This window comes from Pipistrellus kuhlii, unplaced genomic scaffold (assembly GCF_014108245.1).
Source record: "Pipistrellus kuhlii isolate mPipKuh1 unplaced genomic scaffold, mPipKuh1.p scaffold_m20_p_74, whole genome shotgun sequence".
In the NCBI taxonomy this organism is placed as follows: domain Eukaryota; kingdom Metazoa; phylum Chordata; class Mammalia; order Chiroptera; family Vespertilionidae; genus Pipistrellus; species Pipistrellus kuhlii.
This window is the reverse complement of record NW_023425578.1, coordinates 127947-151969: the sequence shown is the minus strand read 5'-3', so window position 1 is coordinate 151969 and position 24023 is coordinate 127947. Positions and strand designations below refer to the sequence as shown.

The 24023-nt window shown below is 64.3% G+C and overlaps 1 protein-coding gene across 3 annotated transcripts in view; it reads right to left on the bottom strand.

Moving 5' to 3' along the window:
* Positions 1 to 24023, bottom strand: part of BCR (BCR activator of RhoGEF and GTPase) — a 52552-nt gene that overhangs the window by 10992 nt on the left and 17537 nt on the right. The window contains exons 2-16 of one of the 3 annotated variants that reach the window (XM_036422933.2): positions 18215 to 18396; positions 15631 to 15735; positions 14619 to 14804; positions 13463 to 13570; positions 11852 to 11912; positions 10766 to 10818; positions 10127 to 10267; positions 7546 to 7667; positions 7133 to 7301; positions 6818 to 6937; positions 6093 to 6168; positions 5359 to 5463; positions 4224 to 4298; positions 2632 to 2729; positions 976 to 1107 (exon numbers count right to left, since the gene is read on the bottom strand). In XM_036422933.2, coding sequence (XP_036278826.1) covers positions 976 to 1107; positions 2632 to 2729; positions 4224 to 4298; positions 5359 to 5463; positions 6093 to 6168; positions 6818 to 6937; positions 7133 to 7301; positions 7546 to 7667; positions 10127 to 10267; positions 10766 to 10818; positions 11852 to 11912; positions 13463 to 13570; positions 14619 to 14804; positions 15631 to 15735; positions 18215 to 18396 — 1733 coding nt within the window. Of the gene's footprint in view, positions 1 to 975; positions 1108 to 2631; positions 2730 to 4223; positions 4299 to 5358; positions 5464 to 6092; positions 6169 to 6817; positions 6938 to 7132; positions 7302 to 7545; positions 7668 to 10126; positions 10268 to 10765; positions 10819 to 11851; positions 11913 to 13462; positions 13571 to 14618; positions 14805 to 15630; positions 15736 to 15888; positions 16071 to 18214; positions 18397 to 24023 lie in introns of those variants that run through there. The other 2 variants (XM_036422935.2, XM_045576118.1) reach the window with 2 other exon arrangements.

Genomic DNA, 24023 nt, shown 5'->3' with positions numbered 1-24023 from the left:
AAGGCCCACCCCAAAGTACAGGTGCGGACACGGACACACACACACACACACACACACAGGAGGTGGGCAAGGGCGCCCACAGCCAGGCCCTCCGTGAGCAAACCCTCGCCGGGCGGCCCTGAGCTGGGACAAGGCGGCAGGAACCCTGCCACGGCGGCTCGGCCAGAGGCCACCCGGACAGCTGATGGCCCCTCCCTGACCAAACCCCGCCTTCTCCCCTGGCCCCCGGGGGCCCCTGACCCCTGACCCCTGACCCCGCCCGGGCCAGGAATCCCGTTCGGCCAGAACCCGCCCACCTGATGGATGTTTTCTCTGACTTCCGTCCACTGACCCCCTCCCCCGCCTCCTGGGCTAGCAATCCCCTCTGTTCCTTGTGGGGTTCAGCGAGGAGCCGCACCCCTCTTCCCTGTGGCCAAACCCCCCGGCACGGCTCCCACACTTATCTCCCAGCCCCTGGCCGGGGGGCGGGGCAGGAAGTGCTGTCCGTGGGCAGCAGGACATGGTTTTGGGGTGATGGGAACATTCTACAACTGAGTCCTATATTGGACATTCTACAGCTCAGTCTACTGGTGAGAAATAAAGTCTATTATTATTATTATTATTATTGTTTTCAATCCTCTCCCAAGGATATTTTTCCACTTTAGAGAGAGTGAAAGGGAGGGAGAGGATAGAGAGAGAGGAACACCGATGTGAGAGAGACACTTGGACTGGTTGCCTGCTGCATGCGCCCCGACAGGGACCGGATCGAACCTGAAATCCAGGTGTGTGCCCAGGCCGGCGCCCTAACCACTGGGCCATACCAGCCAGGGCAAGATGGTTAGGCCTTGCCCAGGAGCGCAGGCCTCAAAACCGTTGGCCTTGAGGACTCAAAGCCCAGCAGGAGAACCAAGTGGAACTGGACTTCCTTTGGGGACACACTGGGGCCTGACAGACAGACAGGCAGACGGACAGACGGGGTGGGGTGGGCGGCCTTACCTGGACCTGGCCCTTCCCCATGATGCGGTCGGTGCTCTCGCCGTCCTCCTTCGGGATCTTCGTCTTGTTGTAGCACTTCTCATAGCACAGGATCCTCAGCGTCTGCGAGCCCTCCAGCTCGATCTCGAACTCCTGCGGCCGAGAAGGGAGGGCGGTCCCGTGTGAGCAGCCGGCCGGGGCCGGGCCGGGGGTGGGGACGGCGGTCACTGCCACGGGCAGGCCGGGGGGCCTCCGAGGGCGGCGTCTCACCACACCGCCGATTAAGGTAATGACAATGTACCCACCTATATAGCTCTCAAATGAAATGTTAATCGTCGTCCTGGTGACATTTGGCTCTGTGGGCGAATGAGTTTGCTGACCACTGGGCCTAGGGGCCCAAGAGTCCCTCGGCCTGGCCTGCGGGCATCGGGCTGACACTGTCTCTCGGACATCCCGAGGGGTCCCGGATTGCAAGAGGGCGCAGGCCAGGCGGAGGGACCACGCCGGTGCATGACCGAGCAGGGGAGGGGCTGTGGGAGGGCTCCAGGGCCTGGCTGGCCAGTCTTGTCCAGTCCCTATCAGCCGGATCCCAGCAGCAAGCCAACCTACCCCCTGGTGGTCAGTGTGTGTCAGAGCGACTGCTCGAACGGTTGAACTGTTGGACACTTAGCATATTAGGCTTTATTTATATAGGATTTTTAAAAACTGATTTCAGAGAGGAAAGGAGAAAGAGAGAGACAGAAACATCCATGATGAGAGAAAATCATGGGTCAGCTGCCTCCTGCAGCCCCCCCTACTGGGGATGGAGCATACAACCTGGGCATATGCCCTTGACCAGGAATCGAACCTGGGACCCTTCAGTCCACAGGCTGACGCTCTATCCACTGAGCCACACCAGTGAAGGCTGGTGTAGGTTCTTGGTGGAAGACGGAGATGATGGAGGGGAGGCGGGGAGAAGCAAGCAGGTGCCTCTGAGCCGGAATGGGGCTGGGGGGGGGGGGGGCTGTGTGTGCCAGGAACAGGGAAGACCCCTAGAGAAGCTGAAGGGACAGCCTGGGCATCTGGTGGTGCCAGCTCCGGGCAGCCCAGCGGCCTCCACCCTGTCCTCAAGCACGAGGCCCGAGGGCCACGGCCGCTCCTGAGCCCTGGACATGCCCTTCTCCACCATCCGGGGGCGTCACCGGGACCGGCCCCTCTGCCAGCCAAGGCCCCCGGCGGCAGGCCGGCTGGGCAAGGGGGCTGCTCCCCATCGCCCCAAGGCGGAGAAGACCGAGGAGGGACCCCCCCAGCCAGGGCCTGGGACGAGCGCAGAGGCCCTCCCGGCGCCCCAGCCCCCACGCCCGGCCCCCGCACAGCCCCGAGCTCCCGGAAACCAATGGTCACAGGAGGCTCGTTCCAGCTTCGCAGGAAAAATGCCATGGAAACGGACCAAGTCAACAGCCGCCAGTAACAAAGGCAGCACAAGAGGCCTTTTAAGTCCTTTTTCCAAACACTCCTCCTCCGGCCGCATCGGTCACTCTTTGTCATGGGGGGCGCGGGGGGGGGGGGGCAGCTGTCTCAGGAAGATGCAAGTCACCCCTCCCCCGGAGATTCCCGGACGCTGGGGCCGGGCCTTGGGGAGCCTCTGGGGGTTCGGACGCGCTCCAAGGACTGAGGGCTGTGGGGAGGGCGCCTCACCTCGTTCCAGTTGGGCTCGGCCGTGTCCCTGTAGACCCGGGTCTTGGCTTTGTTCACGAAGTACCCGAAGGAGTCCACCTCCAGGGTGCAGTACAGGTCTGCGGGGGCACGGAGGGCGGAAAATAAGTATTTCCTTTTTTTATTAATTTTAAAAAATATATATTTTATTGATTTTTTTTTTTTTTTACAGAGAGGAAGAGAGAGGGATAGAGAGTTAGAAACATCAATGAGAGAGAATCATCCCCATCAGCTGCCTCTTGCACACCCCCTACTGGGGATGTGCCCGCAACCAAGAAACATGCTCTTGACCGGAATCGAACCCGGGACCTTTCAGTCCGCAGGCCGACGCTCTATCCACTGAGCCACACCGGTTTCGGCGTTATTTCCTTTTTTCAATTGATTTCAGGGAGAAAGGGGAAGGGGGAGAGAAATAGAAACATCTGTGGTGAGAGAGAGTCGCTGATGGGCTGCCTCCTGCACGCCCCCTCCTGGGGACAGAGCCCACAGCCCGGGCAGGTGCCCCGAGCGGGGAATTGAACTGTGCCCTCCCTGGTTCATAGTTCAACACTCAACCTCGAAGCCCCATTGGCCGGGCAGCCCCCATTCAAAAGAGCAGGCGCTCCTTTTGAAATCGGGAAAAATGGTCTTGATTTTCTTCCTTCCTTTCTATCTTCTTTTTTTTTGTTGTTGTTAATCCTCACCCTAGGATATTTTCCCCATTGACTTTCTGAGAGAGTGGAAGGGAGAGTGAGAGACAGAAACATCGATGCGAGAGACACACACAGGGATGGGCTGCCTCCTGCACGCACCCTGACGAGGGTCAGGGAACTGGCGACCCAGGTACATGCCCTCGACCGGAATCGAACCCGGGACCCTTCCCTCTGCGGGCAGACGCTCTATCCACTGAGCCGCACCAGCCAGGGCTCCACTGCATTGTTGGGGGGAGGGCCCCGGGGGCCGGAAGAAGGGAGTCTGTGCAGGGAGGGAGGGAGGCAGGACGGACGGGCCCTGGGACACACAGCACTGAGGCGGGGGACAGCAGGGGAGGCACCGGTTTAACCTGCTGGCTGCACAGCCACCGCTGGTGAGGGCACGGCGGGAGGTCTTCAGCGCATCCCAACCCTGTGCCCACCGCACGTGGGTCTGTGCTGCGCCAGGGGAGACACACACACACACACACACACACACACACGTGACTGACCACACTGCTCTAACCACTCTGGGAGCTGGGAGAGACCAAAGCCACTCTGCCTGACCCAGTGCCCCTGACACTGCCTGCCAAGCTCGGAATCTCCCTCCCTGGTCTGTCCCCCTCCCTGGTCTGTCTGTCCGCAGCCAGCTCCAGCCCCTGCAGTGACGAGTCCCGCCAGCAGGGGGCAGCGCACCAGCTCCCGGGACCGGAGACAAGCATGGGAAAGGGCAAGGTCCGCCCAGGGAACACAACTCCACACCCAGGGCCCCGCTGGCCAGGGGTCAGGGGTCAGGGGTCGCAGACGCCTGATGGTAATTGGAGCCACTTCCCTGGTTCCCACACCCTCTGGCTCCGCGCCCGCCCGGCCGCCTTCCTCCCCAGACCCGGACGGGCCACTCACTTGAGCTCTGCTTGAAGCCGGTGGCCGAGTGGACGATGACGTTCAGGAAGCCGTAGAGGCCGGGAGACTCGTCATCTGTGCGGAGAGCGCGGGCGGGGCGTCAGCCCTGAGGGCAGGCAGCGGGGGGCAGGCTCGGAGTCCCCTCCCCACCGCCCTCGGGGGCACCCTGTGGTCCCCCTGCGCCCAGCAGGGGCCAGGTGATGCCACGGACCGGCACATCCACGTGGCCTGTCTTGGGGACCTCAGGATCTAGTGTCTTGGTGTGTGTTTGCTTTTCTTTGTTTTTTTTTGTTTTTAAATATATTTTATTGAGTTTTTTACAGAGAGGAAGGGAGAGAGAAAGAGAGAGAGAGCTAGAAACGTCGATGAGAGAGAAACGTCGACCAGCTGCCTCCTGCACACACCCCACCGGGGATGTGACCGCAACCAATGTACAGGCCCTTGACCGGAATCGAACCCGGGACCTTTCAGTCGGCAGACCGAGGCTCTACGGCTGAGCCAAACCAGTTTCGGCTGTTTACTTGTTTTTAAATATATGTTTATGGATTTCAGACAGGAAGGGAGAGGGAGAGATCGAGTCATCAACGATGAGAGAGAACCACTGATTGACTGGCTGCCTCCTGCGCGCCCCCTACTGGTGATCGAGCCGGCAACCCGGGCCTGTGCCCTGGCCAGGACGGAACTGAACCCTGACCTCTTGGTCCGTCCACGACTGAGCCACACCAGGCGGCAGGCTCTGGCTGTTTTCACAGCACAGGCAGGTCCGCGACAGAGAGGAAATGTCGCGGGAACAGGAGAGGGGTCACGGTAGCGTGTGACATGGATGGGGGGGGGCATGTGTGCACATGTGCACAGCACATACCTTTGTGTGCGCCCCAGTGTACACCAGTGTGTGCACCAGGGAACCAAAGGTGCAGGCTGGGGGGTGCTGGGGGGGGCAGCGGGGCAGGGGATGGGGAGGCTGAGGAGGGTCTCGGGGTGGGGGCGGGGAGATGGGTCACCATGGGGCCAGACAGCTGCCGACCTGTCCGCCCACTCCAGGGCGAGGCCAGCGGGGATGGACGCCACGGTCCCCAGGAAGACGGAGAGCAGAGGGGACGGGCCCGGGGTGGCGGGTGGGATGGGGGGGACCCACCTTCCTTGTTGATGGTCAGGGGGATGCAGTGGACCGTCTGGAGTTTGACGCACGAGTTGGTCAGCATCTGCAGCTCCACGGACGTCAGGGAGAAGCTTTTGAAACCTGAGGGGGCGCGGGGAGGGGCGTCTGCACAGGCACTGGGACCGTTCGGGACACCCGGGGATGCTTTCTGATGCCGCCCAGCCCCGCCCCCAACGGAACCCTCGGCGCTCCCTGGTGAGAGGGCACAAGAGGGCGTGCCCTGCTCCCAGCGGAGGGACTGGGGGGCGACAGAGCGGGCCGTGGCCCCGGGCCCAGGCTGGGCGCAGAGGGAGGAGAAATCCCAGCGTGACCCTTACCAACGCGGGGCCAGCCCACTCCGCGCACAGCCACCGTTCGTTCTTCCCTCTCTTTTTAAAAAAATATACTTTTACCGACTTCCGCGAGGAAGGGAGAGGGAGCCAGGGACAGAAACATCAGCCACGAGAGAGGATCATGGATCGGCTGCCTCTAAGCCCGCCCCCCACTGGGGACTGAGCCCCCAATCCGATGTGCCCTGACCGGGAACTGAACCCGGGACCCCTCCATCGACAGGCTGACGCTCTATCCACTGAGCCACGCCGGCTGGCCACCTGACACCTGACTCGGAGCCCGGTCCTCAGGGGAGCAGGAAGGTCTGAAGCCACAGTGGAACCGCCCGCCCTGGTCCCCCGGACGCACAGGGGCTCCGGCCGCTCCGCGCGGCCACTCACACTTCTTCTGCTGCTCCCGGATGTGCTCCCGCCACTCGGCCCGCTCGTAGTCGGACGAGATCAGGAACGTGTAGCTCTGGGGGCGGGAGGACAGGCCCGTTACCTCCCGCCGTCCCTGTCCACACGGACACAGCCCCCGAGGCACACGCCCTCCTCCGTGCCTCTGGCCGGCCATGGCTCGGGGGGTGTTACCAACAGATGGAGCCAGGGACCAGGAGGGCCGGCCTGGGGGAGCGGAGGGGGAGCAGGGGGGTGGGAGAGGGTCTGGGGAGCAGAAGGGGGGCAGAGGGAGCAGAGGGGGAGCAGAGGGAGGTGGGAGAGGGTCTGGGGGAGCAGAAGGGGGGCAGAGGGGGGTGGGAGAGGGCCTGGGGGAGCGGAGGGGGAGCAGAGGGGGTGGGAGAGGACCTGGGGGAGCAGAGGGGGAGCAGAGGGGGGTGGGGGAGGGCCTGGGGGAGCAGAGGGGGTGGGAGAGGGTCTGGGGGAGCGGGGGGGGAGCAGAGGGGGTGGGAGAGGGCCTGGGGGAGCAGGGGGAGCAGAGGGGGGTGGGAAAGGGTCTGGGGGAGCAGAGGGGGTGGGAGAGGGTCTGGGGGAGCAGAGGGGGAGCAGAGGGGGTGGGAGAGGGTCTGGGGGAGCAGGGGGAGCAGAGGGGGTGGGAGAGGGTCTGGGGGAGCAGAGGGGGTGGGAGAGGGTCTGGGGGAGCAGGGGGGCCGGGCGGGGGCACTGACCTTGCCGTTGCGGCTGTGCACCCGGAAGGCCATGCTGGGGGACATGAGCAGGAGCATGGACTCCTGCTCCGACAGCTTCTTCTTCAGCCTCTCGATGGCCCTGCTGCCCTTGTTGGCCCTCTGCGGGGAGAGGTCGCGGTCACATTCCCAGCCCGGGGGCCGAGGCCCCCCGGTCCCTCTCGGCCAGTGCCCGCTCCCCCGATGCCCGGCCCTCAGACGCCGGGAATGCCCCGGGCAGCCCGGCCCAGCACCGCGCCGAGGCCCGCTGCTGCCGGCTCCGGGGTCCAGCGCCGAGGCCGCCCCCTCCGCACCCACCTTCTCCCTCTGGATGTCGCTTTTGATCTGCGAGATCTTGATCTTCATGGCGTCCAGCTCCTCGTCCACCACCAGGGGGATGGCGGGCGCCGCCTCGGACTCGTCCAGCGTCTGGAAGCTGAGGTCGGTGAGCGGGATGTACCACTTGCAGTCGTACTGCTGCGTTTTGCTGGGGACGCAAGGGGGGGAGCTGGTGAGCAGGACCCCGCCTTCCTCCGCCAACAGCACTGCTGTCAGAGCCGAGAGCCCCCAGCCGCACCCCCCGCCCGGGGCCCGGGCCCGGCTGGGAGGAGACCCCCGGCCGACGCCACGGACCCGGACTCGGAGATCGAGGACGTGGGCACGTGTGACGGGGGCCCCGGGGGGTCTGCCGGGCCCCGATTCCCCGGGGAAGGAGCGAAGGTGGCACTCACCCTCCACTCTGCCTCTTGAGCTTGGTGCAGAGGAGCAGGTCGGTGAACAGGAAGACGTGGCGCAGCTTGCGGGCGCCCTCCACCAGCTCCACCATGAAGCTGTCCTTCAGCAGCTGCCTGTGCTGCGGGCGGGGCGGGCGGGCAGGGGCCAGGGTGAGGGCCGCGGCCTCCGCCTCCAGCCTCAGACCCGCGTTCCGGACCGAGCCTCCACCTCATCGGCCACGCACGCTCTCCTCCGCTCACCAGCTTCCCAGCCCCTCCGGGGGGGCCCGGCCCGGGGGAGAGGGCACGTGCATGGGGCAAGGCCAGTGGCCTGAGGCCGGGAGGGCGGGTGACGGACGGTCTGTGTGGAATGATGGCAGGAGACCCCCCCACCGCACTCCGCCCCCGTCCTCTCCAAGACACAGCTGAGACCCAGACTGGCCACGGGGCCAGCCTGTGGAGGACGGGGCACTGCCACACAGACCGCACTGTGAGGAGAGCCTGGCTCCTGGGTGAGGCTCGGGCAGCCCGGCCTGGCTGGCGTGGCTCAGCGTGTTGCTCAGGGGTTGAGCGTTGACCTATGAACCAGGAGGTCAGGGTTCGATTCCCAGTCAGGGCACATGTCAGGGATGCAGGCTCCATCCCCAGTGTAGGGTGTGCAGGGGGCAGTCGATCCATGAGTTTCTCTCATCATGGATGTTCCTCTCTCTCTCTCCCTCTCCCTTCCTCTCTGAAAGCAATAAAAAAAAATACTTTAAAAAATTAAGTTCAAAAGAACTGAGCTCCTAGCCCTGACCGGTGTGGCTCAGTGGATAGAACGTCAGTCTGCAGACGGAAGGGTCCCGGGTGCGATTCCGGTCAAGGGCATACACCTTGGTTGTGGGCACATCGCCAGTGGGGAGTGTGCAGGAGGCAGCTGATGGATGGTTCTCTCTCATCGATGTTTCTAACTCTCTATCCCTCTCCCTTCCTCTCTGTAAAAAAATCAATAAAATATATTTTTTTAAAAAGAAAAGAAAAAGAACTGAGGTCCTGACCACCACCAGCAGAGGGCACCGTACACACAGCTCAGAAGTGGCCTCAGGAGGGTCCCCTGGGCCGGCAGGCAGGCTGGAAACACCTAGCCCGTCCCCTGCACTAACCACTCTCCAACCCGCACTGGCCCACCTTGTCTCCCTCAAGGCCCACCTCAGGCACCTCCATTCTCCACGGGGCCCCCGAGTCGCCCTGCGGCTGGGCAGCCAGCACGCCCGCCCTGCCCCTGTGGCATCCAGGCCTGAGCCCCGCTGTGTGCCGCTGCCCCCGAATCTGCCGAGCAGGTGGAGATGGTGACTATGGGGCACCCCAAAAGCCCAGGCTGACAGAGGCTCCTTTCCTCTCCATGGAACGCTGCCAGAGCAGCTCGAAACAGGAGCCCCCAAACCCGGAGACACGCAGGGGACGCGGGGGGGGGGGGGGGGGTGTGCCCCTCAGTGCCTAAGCCTCGGGCAGGGCACCGAGCCTGGGGGCCTCCCGCAGCCTCGCTGTGGGACCTGCCGTGTCGGGGCAGTCGATCCATGAACCTCTCTCTCATCACTGATGTTCCTCTCTCTCTCCCTCTCCCTCCCTCTCTGAAATCAATAAAAAAATATTTTTAAAAAATCAAGTTCAAAAGAACTGAGCTCCTGGCCACCACCAGCAGAGGGCACCCTACGCCCTCTGGTTGGAGGGGACACCTCCCTCCTCACGGCTCTCCCCAGGGAGGCCCCCCCACCCCCAGAGACAGCTGACGGGGAGACCCTGGGCACGTGGCAGCTTCCCGCTCCGCTCCGCACACAAGGAGGATGGGGAGGCCGGGACCCAGGGCGACGGGACCCCGAGGGGCTGCCCCGCAGCGACCTGCCCCGCAGCCTGACACCAGCTCCCGGCCCACAAACCGCAAGACAGGGGAGGAAGTGGCTTCCGACGGCGGGTGCTCACGGTGGAGGCCAGCCCTCCGCCTGGCACCTCTGCTGCCTCCTTCCCTGCCACCCGCCGGGATGGCACCTGCCTGGCCACGCTGGGCAGCTCCCAGGAAGGGGCCGAGGCCACGGGTCAGGCCCGGTCAGTACGTCCTGAGTGAGCCCTTCTGTGCTTTTGTGTTTGTTTGTTTTTAAACATATTTTACTGATTTTCTTACAGAGAGGAAGGGGGATGGATAAAGAGCCAGAAACATCGATGAGAGAGAATCATCGACCAGCTGCCCCCTGCACACCCCCTCACTGGGGATGTGTCCGCAACCAAGGTCCATGCCCTTGACCGGAATCGAGCCCAGGACCCTTCAGTCTGCAGGCCGACGCTCTATCCACTGACCCACACCGGTTTCGGCCAATAAAATATATTTTTTTAAAAAGAAGAAGAAAAGGAAGAGGTGGCTGAGTGAGGCACGCACCTGCGAAACTCCACTCTGTCGCCCTGCACACAGGACCGGGTTCGACCCCGCCAGGGCCAGGGATCCCCAAAGGCCATGCGCTCCCTGTGTCCCACTGACCCGTCCCGGTCCGTCCGCCGAGGACCAGAGGACCCGCCTCCCTCCGCGGCTCAGCGGGCCGGCCGGCCCTCCCCGCGGCGGCCGCCTTACCTCGCCCTTCTTCACCGTCATGGACTGCCGGCGAGGCGTGATCTCCTCGTTGATGCTGGACAGGAAGTTCTGGGAGATGCGCAGCGCGTCCTGCAGCAGTGGGTGGTCGGGGTGGCTGGGCGGCGTGTGCTTCAGCAGGTCCTGCGCCGGGCGAGAGGGCGCCAGTCAGCGAGGCCCCGGCCCCGCGCTGTGGGCAGACCGCGGACCCACGCCCGGCTGGGCCCGGGGCCCCGGGCTCTGGGGGCATCCCTGCCACCTCGCACAGGGCCGGGCCTCAGGGCAGCGCTGGGCGGGCCCTCGGGAGGCAGGGCCCCACAGAAGCCCCACCATCGGGGGGTTCGCATGCTGCCAAGGGGGCTCCCGCCCTCGGGGTCCAGGGCAGGCTGCCTCCTCCTCGGCACCGGTGACGTTCTGGGCCGAATGATTTTTTAAAAAAATCCTCACTCGATGGATTTTTGGGGAGAGTGGGAGGGAGAGGGAGAGGCGGAGAGAAACATCGATGTGAGAGAGACACATGGATGGCTTGCCTCCTGCAGGAGCCTCCAACCAGGGCCTGGGCCGGGGAGGAGCCTGCAACCAAGGTTCGTGCCCTTGACCGGAATCGAACCCGGAAGGGGGGGGGGGGGGCGCGGGACTCACGTGCAGGACCAGCGTGCTCCGCGTGACCCGGTCCACAGGCTTGTAGAGCAGGGCTGCGGGGAGAGGGGCCGCCGTGGGGGAGCCGCCCGCCCCCCGCTCACCCTGCCTGGCCACCCCGAGCACCCCGAGCACCCCTGGCTCAGCGCTCAGCGGCGAGGGCGGGCCTCGAGGACAGCACGGCGCGTCCCGGGCCCTGGGCGCTCGGTCGGCGCCGTGCACGTGGAGCCGAGCTGCCGGGCAGAAGCCGAGCCCCTGTGGCCGACTCCGTGACCAGCGCTCCACTGCCCGGTGTCCTCCTGGGCTGGGGAGCCCCCCAGCACCCCGTGAGGACGGGCCAGGGGGGGTCCCCACCCCGGGGAGCCAACCAGCTGCATGCCACTCCCCCCCGCACAGCCTGGAGGCCCGATCGTGAGAACGCGGAACCGGCACAGGGGCTGGGCCCTGCGCCCCACAGGGAGCACCGCCCCTGAGGGTCCGATGTGTCCCCGTACCCACACCGGGGGCGCCTCCTCCCGCGCCTCCCACGGCTGGTGTGCAGAGGGCATGGCTGTGCCCATTTCACAGACGGGGAGACTGAGGCTTAGCAGGGGCACCCCTGCTGCTCCCTGTGTGTGTGACTTCCCGCTACCCTAGCAACGGGGAGTGAGAGGCGGCCCAGCAGGCCCACCACCACTTTCCCTGGAGAGAGGAGGCCGAGGGCAGGCCCGGGCGCCCTGGCGGCACTTTCTGGCCAGCCTCCGGGGGCCTGGGGGCTGCGTGGTTACAGCGTCCTCCACGCGTTTGACATCCGAGAGGAGGAAGAGACTGCCCTCCTCCGGGGGCGATCGGGGACCACGTGAGGACGTCAGTTAACGCCCGGCAGTGCCTGCTCTGTGGGTGTCCGTGGACGCCCCCCGTCTTTCCTGTTTGTGACTGCGGGCGGCGAGCTGCCCGACCTCTTCCTTCCCCTCCACTCCCCCCCAGGCCCCGCCGCTCTGTCCTGGTCCCCGACATCGCTATGGGGAGCACCACGCCCGTTTCCCCAGCAAACGCCCCGTCTGCCCACAGTGCGGCCCCCCCAAGGAGGCCTCGGCAGGGAGCACTCACTCTCCAGGGAGTTCTTGGTCGTATGGTCCTTGGCGTCCTTGTTGCTCCTGGCTCTCAGGTTCTGCAAAGAAAAAGGCGCCTTTTCACGGGGGACAAGGCAGGCAGCGGCCGTGGGGCAGGAAGTCCCGGGCAGGGCACCTGCGACGGGAACTCCACCTTCTCTTGCCCCAAGGAGCCCCGAGGCGGCCGGCCCCGGGCATGGGTCCCGGCCACGGTGTAAGACCCAGGGCATGCGCCGGCCGGCGTGGCTCCGTGGTGGAGCGCCGACCTAGGACCCAGGAGGTCCCCGGTTTGATTCCCGGTTGGGGCACAGGCCCAGGTTGCAGGCTCCATCCCCAGTAGGGGGCGTGCAGGAGGCAGCCGATCCATGATTCTCTCATCACGGATGGGCTATGCGGTGGTACCAGCGTTATGGGGGGCTGGCTGTTGGCCGGCCCCAGGAGCCACCGTACACTGCCTGCCCCGGCCTTGGCTTAGATTCCCAGCCACTTGTGTGTGGTTGGTGGGACCCCCCAAGCCCCCGGGAGAGGGGTGTCCCACCCGTTTCTTCCCTCCTCTGTAGAAACCTGCGCAGACGGACTTAAACCTCGGCCCAATGACCGCAGCCGCCCTCAGAGAGTTAGGTCTGTAATTTGTCAAGGTCACTCCGGATTCCGGGCCAACATCCCGGCGGTTAGGGGTGTGTGTGGGGGGCGGGGGCTTGTCAGAGAGTGAGCTCAGGGAAAGAACAGACTGAACGTGCCAGGCGGCCCAGGGCGGTGGGGAGGGCAGTCTGGAGCCAGCCCGGAGCCCTGCGGGGTGTCGCCCGTGACCAGCTGTGCCAGCGGGCAGCGGGCACCCCCCGGGGCCCGGAGGAGCACGTGGCACGTGTTATCACCGCAGAGGCGGTGAGTGTCAGGGCCCCGGCCTCCCGCGATGGGTTAGAACGGGGCACGGAGCCCAGGGCCGCGGCCAGGCGCCGCGGTCGGGGGGATGGTCTCCAGCAGGCGGCTGCCGCCCTCCCTGTTTCTGGTTCCCGCGTCTCTGGGCGGCCGCCCGCCTCACCCGCAGCTCTTTGCTCCTCGGGTCCTCCCGGGGTCAGGGAAGGCGAGTCAGAGCTCCGAGGAGCGGGACGCCTCAAACAGCAAAAGTGAGGCCCCGGCCTGCGTGGCTCCACGGTCACGGCTCCATTCCGGTCAGGGGCACAGGCTCCACCCCCAGCGAGGGGTGGGCAGGAGGCAGCCGGTCCCTGGGTGCTCTCTCATCACGGATGCTTCTCTCTCTCTCTCTCCTCCTTCCTCTCGGGAATCAATAAAAATAAATGTGTTTTTAAAAAGGGCAGCAGTGCGGACCTCCCTCACGGCACACAGACAGCGGTGGAGCATCGTTGCAGGGACCTCACTGAGCCCCAGCTTTGGGCCCTGGCCCCCGGGGAGTGGGGGGGGCGCGGGGAGGAACCTCGCTGCTCCTTGTCTGCTCACAACGGGCAGGCGGACGGCGCCCACCCAGAGGCACCCGGACACGGCTGAGGGGAACAACCAGCCTCGGTTTGGCGCGCCTCGTCCTCCTGCGCCATGGGGACGGACGGACCAATGCCCGGTGAGGCACCCTGTCCGAAGAGCACCTGCCTACCTCGGAGATTTCTGCAAACTGAGCGTTGGCCTGGCAGCACTTCTCGGCCATTTCCATGGCGACGCCGTAGTTGTCCACGAAGGCCCGGTACACGCCCAGCTGGCTGGCCTGCGGGGAGGGAGGCAGAGAGCATGGCGCGGGCGTGAGCCAGGCCCGCGGCGCCCCATCTCGCCGAGAGAGAGCCGAGCCGCAGCCCCGGCGGAGCCCCAGGTGCCAGGCGGTGCAGAGCTGCGGGCACCCAGCTCCCCCTGCCAGGGCCTCCCCCCTGCCTCCCGCCCCGCGCGCCGAGCCCGCGGCCTCTCCCACAGCGGCAGCGGCACCAGGAGTGACTCACGCCAGGGCCCCCCCCCCCTCCCGCCCCGGCCCCGGCAGGTGGCGGCTCCCTGCCCCCCGCTGCCGAGTCCTCCCACCGACGCCTGCAAACGGTGCTGCTGACAAGAACGAAAGTTCAAGGCTGTCAGGGGAGGCAGACAGCGGTCTCCACGCAGGTGGGCTGCAGTCGCCCCTTCCGTGCAGGAGGCCAACGAATGCAACAAGTCGGTGTCCCCCTCTGTCTCCCTCTCCAATCAATAAGTAAACATTTTAATCCCCAGCTGGTTAGCACAGTGGGCAGAGCCTCGGCCTGAGGACAGAAGGGTCCCGGGTTTGATTCCGGTCAAGGGCACCTGCCCAGGTTGCAGGCTCCATCCCCAGGAGGGGGCGGACAGGAGGCAGCCGGTCCACGATTCTCTCGCATCCTTGGCGTTTCTCTCTCTCTCTCTCTCCCCGTCTCCCTTCCTCTCTGAGATCCATAAAAAACGTATTTTAAAATGTCTTAAAAATATTTCAAAAAAAAGTCTGCAAGGGACTCAAGAGCCTTTTTTAAAAATATATATATATATCTTTTAATTGATCTCAGAAAGGAGAGGGAGAGAGAGACAGAAACACCAACGATGAGAGGGTCACGGATCGGCTGCCTCCTGCACGCCCCCTCCTGGGAACCGAGCCTGGAACCCGGGCTTGCTCACAGGTCAACGCTCAACCACGGAGCCCACCTGGGCCGGGCAACCCACCCCGGGACTCTGACTCGACACTGTCGCCCCGGTGTCCCCGAGCCCCCGGCGGCGCCCGCCCGCGGGTCCCCCGAGAGGCCGCCCCGCGCCCGCCCGCGGCTCACCAGCTTCTGGAAGAGGTCGCCCACGCGCTGCTGGTGGCTCCACTGCTGCACGCGGGGGCACAGCCCGTCATAGAACTCCTTGTGGATCTCGTAGAGCTCGGGCACCTTGAAGAAGATGGTCTCGATCTGCTGGCTCGTCAGCACCGGCTGCGAGGTGGTGGCCGCCGCCTTCAGCGGCTTCATGGGCTGCAGGGGCACAGGGAGGCCGCGCGGCCACGGGGGGGCGGCGTCAGGGCGCGGGACGGCCACGGGTGGCCGTGGTCACGTGACACGGGTGCTTTTCATCCATTCACTCGTTATTTTTTTATTCCTCGCCCGAGGATATGTTTCCAGCGGTTTTTTAGCAAGAGTGGGAGAGGCGGAGAGAAACATCGATGTGAGAGAGAGAGAGAGACACGTCGACGGGTTGCCTCCTGCACACGCCCTGACCAGGGCCCGGACCAGGGAGGAGCCTGCAACCGAGGTACGTGCCCTGGACCGGAATCGAACCCGGGACCTCTTGGTCGACAGGCCGACGCTCTGTCCAATGAGCCACACCGGCTAGTGCTTTTATTTTTAAATCCCATGACGTAGCCCGGCCGGCATGACTCAGTGGTTGAGCATCGACCTATGAACCAGGAGGTCACGGTTCCACTCCCGGTCAGGGCACGTGCCCGGGGCTGTGAGCTCTGGCCCCCAGTGGGGGGCATCGTGCAGGAGGCAGCCGATCCCGGATTCTCTCTCCTCATAGATGTTTCTCTCTCTCTCTCTCTCCCTCTCCCTTCCTCTCTGAGAGCAATAAAAATATATTTAAATTCCATGAAATATGAACACATGAATCCAGCTTGGGCTGGCACCTGTCTTACGCTGCCATCCACCACCCCTGAGAAGCTCTGACCCTCCCACAGGTGACGCAATGACGCCCAGGAGGGTGGGTGCCCCCGGCTCCCGCCAGCTGACCTCTGGCCCGGGCCATGTGAGCCAGCAGCTTCCCCATGCCCCTGCCCCACCCCCGGCCTCCTGGCCCCCTCACCAGCAGCAGCGCCTCCAGGTGGCTGAGGTACGTCTCCTCACTCGCCAGGATGCCCGACAGGACCCACTTTCGCATCTCCAAGCCCTTCTCCAGGTCCAGCTCGCTCTGCGGGAGACGCAGACGGAGGTCAGACCCGCGAGGCGATGGCCGAGGGGGCTGGTCTCCGCGGGGACGTGTGTCCGTCCGTCCGTCCATCCGTCCGGGGGCTCCGGCGGCATCGGAGGGCGTCCCAGGAACCCCGGCACGGAGGCCACTCACGCGTGGTCACCGCGAAGCCTAGAGGAGCTGCCGCTGGCCTTGACATTGGGGAGTTTGTGGCCGAGCCAGCCGGGCAAGGCCTGCCCCCTCCTCACCTTCCTCCTGCGACCGAGGGGCGTCGGTCCCGGCAGAGGCGGAGCCGAGGGGCACCGGGACCCGCCGCCCGGCCGCCCCGCTCCCTCCGCCGCTGTCACTCCCGCCCGCCCGCGATCTGCCACTCGCACTGACCCTTGGACCGGAGGGCCGGGCAGCCCTGGGCTGCCTCCTGCCACGCTCCCTCCCTCGGGGCCTGGGGCGGAGCTGGGTGCTCCAGGGCTCAGGACCTTTGCCTCCGGAGCCTGCTGTTCGGACTCTGAGGGCAGAGACCCCCTTAGGGTGAGCCACAGGACCCCTGCCCCCCATCAACACGGCTCTGTGCCTCGGCCTCCCAAAGCCAGGCTCACGGCACTGGGTGCTGGCGCCGGGGCAGACGGAGCCCGCGCGGCCGGACGGCCGGACCCCCGTCCCGGCTGCGGGGCGCCCACCGGTGCCTCAGAGCGGAGGGCGGCCCCACTGGGAATCGGGGTCTTTACGGATCACGGGACAGCCCTGACCGGTGTGGCTCTGTGGACGGCGCGCCGGCCTGCGGACTGAAAGGTCCCAGGTTCGGTGCCGGCCAAGGGCATGGACCTGGGTTGCGGGCACATCCCCACTGGGGGGTGTGCAGGAGGCAGCTGGTCGATGATTCTCTCTCATCGATGTTTCTAACTCTATCCCTCTCCCTTCCCCTCTGTACAAAATCAATAAAATTTATTTTAAATAAATAAATAAAGGCGATGAGTGACGGCCTGGCCACCAGCCCAGCTGGCCCCCTGACTGGGGGACGGGGTGCGGCAAAGCCCGGTGCTGGAGGCTGGCCACACCCCAAGCGGGGAGGGGCCCCATGTTCACAGAAGGCGACTAATGGCCTGCCTGTTCCACCACCAGGCGGACTGCCAGCCAGCTTTGTGGCATCCTATGACGTTTCCGTGAGCTAAGTGCATGCATGCGTGTGCATGCATGTGTGCATGCTTGCGCGCACATGTGCATGCATGTGTGGACGGGCATGGGTGTGAATGTGCATGCCGGTGTGTGCCGATGCACTGGGCAGCAACCAGCCGGTAAGATCTTGGCCGAGAGCCACCCCGGGAAATGACACGCAGTCTCACGCCCAGCCACCTCCCTGAGCACACGGGCGGCGGCTCGGCAGGCCCCTCGGGACACGCTGTGCCCAGGCCGACACACCCTGCGCCCTCAGAGTCTGAGCAGTCAGTGCTCGGGGGAGTCCTGAGCCGGCACGCCGTCAGCACAGAGGAGGGCCTGAGGGCAGGAGTCAGGGGGCAGGGGGTGGGGGGGGTGTTGGAGGGGCCACATCCCAAGGGCCTGGGGCACCGGGAGCGTGTCCTCCAGGGACCTGGAGGTGGAGGGCGGTCCTGGCAGGGAGAGAGCCCTGAGGGGAGGCGGCGGGGCAGGCTGGAGCCTTCCCCGCTCAGGGCCCCACCTCCTCGCTCAGGCCCCTGCGGGCCGCTGCCCGTTCCAAACCCGAGTGCCAAGCAGGAAGAACGGGAGGGCCCGAGAGAGGAAGCCGAGGGAAATGCCAGCGAGGGGGCCAGGAGGGCTCCAGATCTGCCCGCTGTGTGGCCTGGGCCCGCGGCTCGGCCTCTCTGAGCCGTGGTCCGTGCACAGTGGTGAGGCCGGAGGCCGGGCGAGGGGCTGCACAGGCCGCTGTGTGCCACACCCGGCCCCCTCCCAGCCTCAGGGCTCAGCACGGGCCCGGGGCCGAGGTCTTCAGAAACCACAAAAGCTTAAGAGGCGCAGGCCCATGCCGAAACCTGTGTGGCTCAATGAAAGGTCCCAGGTTCGATTCCGGTCAAGGGCAGCTAGCTGATCGATGATTCTCTCTCATCCACGTTTCTAACTCTCTATCCTCCTCCCTTTCTCTCTATAAAAAAAACCAATAAAATATCTTTTTAAAAAAACAAGAAAAAACATATATTTTAAACGATGACCGTGGACCGATGGGTGGGGTCGTCGGCACCCCCTCCAGTAAGAGGGAGCAAATGCGTTTGTGGGCGTCTCTCCTGCTCGGCGCGGACGCGGGGCCGCCCGCCTCTGCCACGCTGGGAGACAGCTCCCTGCGCCCGCAGCCAGGCCCTGTGCCCGGATGGAGGAGGAGAAGGGAGCTTCAGCGACTCAGCAGCCACCGTGGCTGCTCCATCACCGCCGGCCCCTGAGCCGAGGGGCTGGGCCTCCAGGAGCCTCTGGGACTCGGATGGCCGCCCGCCCGCCGCCCGCCGCCCGGACTCACCGCCTTGGCCGGCTCCAGGGCGCCCGAGGCCAGCGCGTCCCGGCCGGCCCGGCCCTTGCCGCCCAGGTGGGGAGAGGAGGAGGGCGAGTCATCGATGTAGGGCAGCCCGTCCTGGTGCCGCCGCTGCTCCTCGGCCTGGTCCGCTGCGCAGCCGTACCCGGGCGGCGTCCCGAAGGATGAGTCTGTGGGCAGAGAGGGGCCGGCGTCAGGGACGGGGAGCGGGGCCGAGGGCACCGCCGGCCGCTGCGGGCACCACGCAGGGAGCTCAGGCGCACCGGCCCCGGGGTGAGGGGGGCCAGCCCCGCAGCTGCTCCCAGGCCATGCGAGACGGGGCGTCCGGACACCTGCGTCTTATGGGGAGGGGGGGGACCCTGAGCCCTCTCAGAACGGCAGAGCCCGAATGCTGGGGTTTGGCTGTCAGGAACAGTCCCTGGGACACCTGTCGGTTGGGGGGTAGGGGTGAGGCGGGGGGGTGACAGGGTGAAGAGCACAGGCCATCCCACGCCACGCCCCCGCCCCCATCTGCTCACCTCCCTAACGGGCTGGCAGAACCCCCATCGGAGTGCCAACGCGGACCGAGAACGGCTCCCCCCACACCACCCAATCCCCACTCCCTCCCCGCTCCCGGGGGCTGCCCAGTGCCAGCGGCCATCCCTCCCTCCCCTCTCCCCAGGCCCAGTCCCAGGGCCACAGCCAGGGTGGGGGTAAGGGTGGGGGTGTTCCTGCAGCTCCGTCCCCAGGACCTCACCCCACAGGCCCAGCCCACCGCGAGCCGCATGGGAGGGCCGCTTCCGGGCGCCACAGGGTCTTGTTCCCCGGTGACATCACTTCCCTCTGACTCACCTGCACCAGCCCCGCCCCGCCCCGGGGTCAGTGCACAGGCGCCTGGCGGTGCACGGCTTACAGCGTCCGCCCCCCTCCCCTCCCCGCCCTGCCGCTCCGGCCCCGGTGCCCGTGGTGCCCGCGCCACCCAGGCCAGGCGGGCAGAGGGCCAGCCACGGGCTTGGGAGCCGACCCAGCAATCCCAGGGAGGGGTGGGGGGCGGGCGGGGGACATGCATTTTCCGTTCTGTCCACCTGCACAGCGGGAGGAGTTATGGCCGGCGGGACCTGGTGGTCAGCGCTGGGAGACGCCTCTGCCAAGCCTCGGGGCCCATGGGTGGCCAGTCTCAGCCGCCTCCCACGCCCCTGCCACGCCCAGGTTCTCACACTGCCCGCCACCGGCCGGCGCCACCTGGGGAGCTTCAAAAACAACACAGCCGGGCCCTGGCTGGTGTGGCTCAGTGGATAGAGCGTTGGCCTGCGGACAGAAGGGTCCCGGGTTCGATTCCGGTCAAGGGCACAGGCCCGAGTGGCGGGCTGGATCCCCACTGGGGGGTGGGGGGGCTACGAATAGAGGTCAAAGGGGAGAGGCATGGTCTGGGGCATCTGAGCTCCTCCAGACCCGCAGGGGTTTCCCCCGAACCAAAGTCCTGGACAGCGCCCGGCTCAGGCTGGCAGGGGGGCGACCATTGATTGGTTTCCTCCCACACGTGGGCCAACCAGGGCCAGGGATTGAACCTGCCACGAGGTACATGCCCTGGCTCAGAATCGAACCCGGTACCCTTCCTCTACCCACTGAGCAACACTGGTCAGGCTGTCAGTGACTTTTAGCACTAAGACCGAAGGGCCCCAGCATGGGCAGACAAGGACCCCAACCAGCATCCAGATGCTGTTAAGGGACCTTCTAGGGTCTCCGAGGACCCTCCTGTGCTAAGACCCCAGGTCCTGCAGAGGGAGAGGGTATTTATGCTCTGGGTCGGGCTGGGTCTGGAACACCCTGGTGCCACGGCCGGGCGGGCCGAGGGGAAACCGCGGCCGGAAAGAGCTGCAGCTTCCGCCGCGGGATGACGTCATCATCATCATTTTTATTTTTATTGCCTCCTGGTCAAGGGCATGGGCACCTGATGGATGTTTCTCTCTCACTGATGTTTCCAACTCTCTCTCCCTCTCCCTTCCTCTCTGAAATCTATGAAACGTATAAAAATAAAACGCACAGCCAAAACCGGAGTGGCTCAGTGGATAGAGTGTTGGCCTGCGTACTAAAGGGTCCCGGGTTCGATTCCCGTCAAGGGCATGGACCTTGGTTGCCGGCACCTCCCCGGTGGGGGGTGTGCAAGAGGCAGCTGGTTGATGTTTCTCTCTCATCGATGTTTCTGACTCTCTATCGCTCTCCCTTCCTCTCTGTAAAAAAACCATAAAATGTATTTTTTTTAAAAAGAAGAAAAAGAATTGGCAGGAGCAGGCCTCACCCCCCCCACCCCCCCAGGGCCTCAGAGTCTGCCGGCCGCAGGGTTTCCGCGGAGCGAGCACAGGGCCAGGGCACCGCCGAGGAACTGCCGGAAAGCAAGCCGCCAGGAGCCGGGCGCTGATGGGTGGACACGGAGGACCAGCCTCTGCTCTTGACCTGAAACTTGACACTGTCGTGTGGGAATTACCACCGGCGGCGATAATCCCGCTGTCATCGCGGTGTGACTGCCTGGGCTGGGCCGGGCTCACCCCCAGCTGGCCGGGCGCCCCCTCCTCCCCGCCTGGCACAGCTGTCACACGCCCACCCGGCACCATCGCTGCCACCTGCCCAGGCAGGAGAGCAGGTCCCGACAAAGGTGCTGCGCGCGCGCGCGCGCGTGCGTGTGTGTGTGTGTACACAATATATATATATATTTCTTTTTTAAATGTTTTTAAAAATATATATTTTATTGATATCTTACAGAGAGGAAGGGAGAGGGATAGAGAGCTAGAAAAGTCGATGGAAGAGAAACATCGACCAGCTGCCTCTTGCATACTCCCTACTGGGGATGTGCCCGCAACCAAGGTACATGCCCTTGACCGGAATCGAACCTGGGACCTTTCAGTCCGCAGGCCGACGCACTATCCACTGAGCCAAACCGGTTTCGGCTAAAAATATGTTTTACTGACTTTTTTTACGGAGAGGAAGGGAGAGGGATGAGAGAAACATCGACCAGCTGCCTCCTGCACACCTCCTACTGAGGATGTGCCCGCAACCAAGGTCCATGCCCTTGACCCGAATCGAACCTGGGACCTTTCAGTCCACAGGCCGACGCTCTATCCACTGAGCCACACCGGCCAGGGCTTTTTAAATATATTTTTATTGATTTCAGAGAGGAAGGGAGAGGGGAGGGAAAGAGAAACATTCATGATGAGAATCTGGGCTGAGCAAGCGGCCTTTGGACAGACGGGTGAGCCGGGGAGCAGGCAGGCCGGGCTGAGGAAGAGGATGAGAGACCCCAAGGCTCCCTCTTCTGGGACTGCCCCCCCCCCGCCCCTCTCGCCTGGGAAGGGACTCTGTCCGAGAAGGGGCATGCCTGCGGGCGTGCGGGCGTGGGCGAGGGCGGGACATGACGCCCAGGCCACGCGGGCCCGAGCGGCAGAGGGTGCAGGGCCGGGCACCGGGGCAGGACGGCTGTGCATTCCTGCCGGATTCCACGCCTGCTCTGCGCGGCAGCGGTGGGCGGGGGGCCGAGAGGGGGGCAGCGTGGCCTCCCCACGAGGCAGCCCGAGTCCCCGGGGCCTCTCGGCACCTCAGGTCCACCCAGCACCTGCCGCCGCTCCGTGTGCAGACACCCAGGAGGGAATCATCGCAACCCCCACCCCTCCCTCCGCCCTGGCCCGTGTGGCTCAGTGCATAGAGCGCCGGCCTGCAGATGGAAGGGCCCAGGGTTTGATTCCAGGTTGCAGGCTTGATCCCCAGTGGAGGGCGTGAGGGAGGCAGCCGATCAATGGTTCTCTCTCCCATGGATGTTTCTCTCTCTCTCCCTTCCTCTCTGACATCAATAAAAAATACATTAAAAAACAAAAACAAAACAAAAAAACACACCAAAAAACCCTCCTCCTCCATTCCGAGCACCGAGGGGCCCTACCGCTCACCCCAGCACAGCCCCATCGGTGCCCAGACCCACTCCCTCCCGAGATGTGGGAATGCGGACGCCGCCTGCTCCACGGCCGGTTCCGGGCTCCGGGCTCCCCGGGGAGCCCCCCAGGAGCAGCAGGGACCCCAGACCCCGGCGGCGGGCACATTCCCGGAGCACCGCTATGCGTCCTAACAACTGCAGGGCGGGGCGGCACTCGGGGAATGACAGCTGGAGGCCGGGCTGGACGGGGCTGCTGGAGGCCGGGCTGAGACGGGGCTGCTGGGAGGCAGGCCTGGCAGCGGGAGGTCCGGGGTCAGAGGGGGGCGCCCTCCGGGGTTCCCCTCCAGCCGGGAACCCCGGGTGCTGCCACAGGTCTCCGTGCATTTGTGGCCGGAAGCCTCTTTCCCGTGGAAACACGGGCGGGAACTTCAATGTGCAGACCGCGGTACGCCCCGAAGGCTCAGCACGCAGGACGGGAGGGTCCCGGGTTCATTTCGGGCCAAGGGCACCGACCCTGATTGCAAGTTCCCTGGCCCCGGTCGGGGTGTCTGCAGGAGGCAACCAGTCAGTGTCTCTCTCACCGACGTTTCTCTCTGTCTCTCCTTCTCTCTCGTCCCCTCTCCCTAAACATCCATGGAAAATATCCTCAGCTGAGGATTAACAACAACAAAAAGACAGAAAAAGCCAAAACCGGTTTGGCTCCGTGGCTTGCAGACTGAAAGGTCCCGGGTTCGATTCCAGTCAAGGGCATGTACCTTGGTTGTGGGCACATCCCCAGTAGGGGGTGTGCAGGAGGCAGCTGACCGATGTGTCTCTCTCATCGATGTTTCTAGCTCTCTATCCCTCTCTCTTCCTCTCTGTAAAAAAAAATCAATAAAATATATATTTTTTAAAATAAATAAATAAAGCACAGAAAAAAAAAAACAAAGACAGAAAAGAAAAAAAAGAGGTTTCTTTTTTCTTTTTAAAAAAATATATTTTATTGATTTTTCACAGAGGAAGAGAGAGGGATAGAGAGTTAGAAACATCGATGGGAGAGAATCATTGATCAGCTGCCTCTTGCACACCCCCTACTGGGGATGTACCCACAACCAAGGTACATGCCCTTGACTGGAATCGAACCCGGGACCTTTCAGTCTGCAAGCCGACGCTCTATCCACTGAGCCAAACCGGTCCCGGCAAAAGGTGTTTCTTGAGGGACCATCGAGACCGGTGCCTGCCACCAAGCAGCTGAACCCCGAGCCCGGAGCATGCCCTGGAAAGTAGTTTATCCCCCAGCGCTCCCCAGACGGGAATTTCTCACATTCCTCGACAGCTTATCCCCGCGGTTAGCCAGCTTTCAGCCAAGATGTTCCTCCATCTGTCCCACAGGGCAGCCCCGATGCGGCTAATTCCATCCTCCGCTCCAGGGCTGCCTCGTGGTCCCGACTCCCCCCACCCTGGCCCCGAGCTGGGTGGCATGCGAGAGACACGCCCTCGGAGCCTCCTCCGGCCACTGGGGGTGACGGGACGCAGCGGGGCTGTTCTGAGACGGAGTGCGGCACACAGTAGGACCAACTGCTCCTGGCACACAGTGGGTCTAGAAAGGGGCAGCCACCAATCATAGCAAGGCACCCTTGTCAGCCTGCGTCTCCGGGCTGCTACAATCCACATCTTCAAATGTTTTCCGAAAGGCTCCATTTCCTTTTCTTTTCTTTTTAAAATATATTTTATTGATTTTTTTTACAGAGAAGAAGGAAGAGGGATAGAGAGTTAGAAACATTGATTATAAAGACACATCGGTCAGCTGCCTCCTGCACACCCCCCACTGGGGATGTGCCTGCAACCAAGGTCCATGCCCTTGACCCTTCAGTCCACCTAGGACCCTTCAGTCCGCAGGCGGACGCTCCATCCACTGAG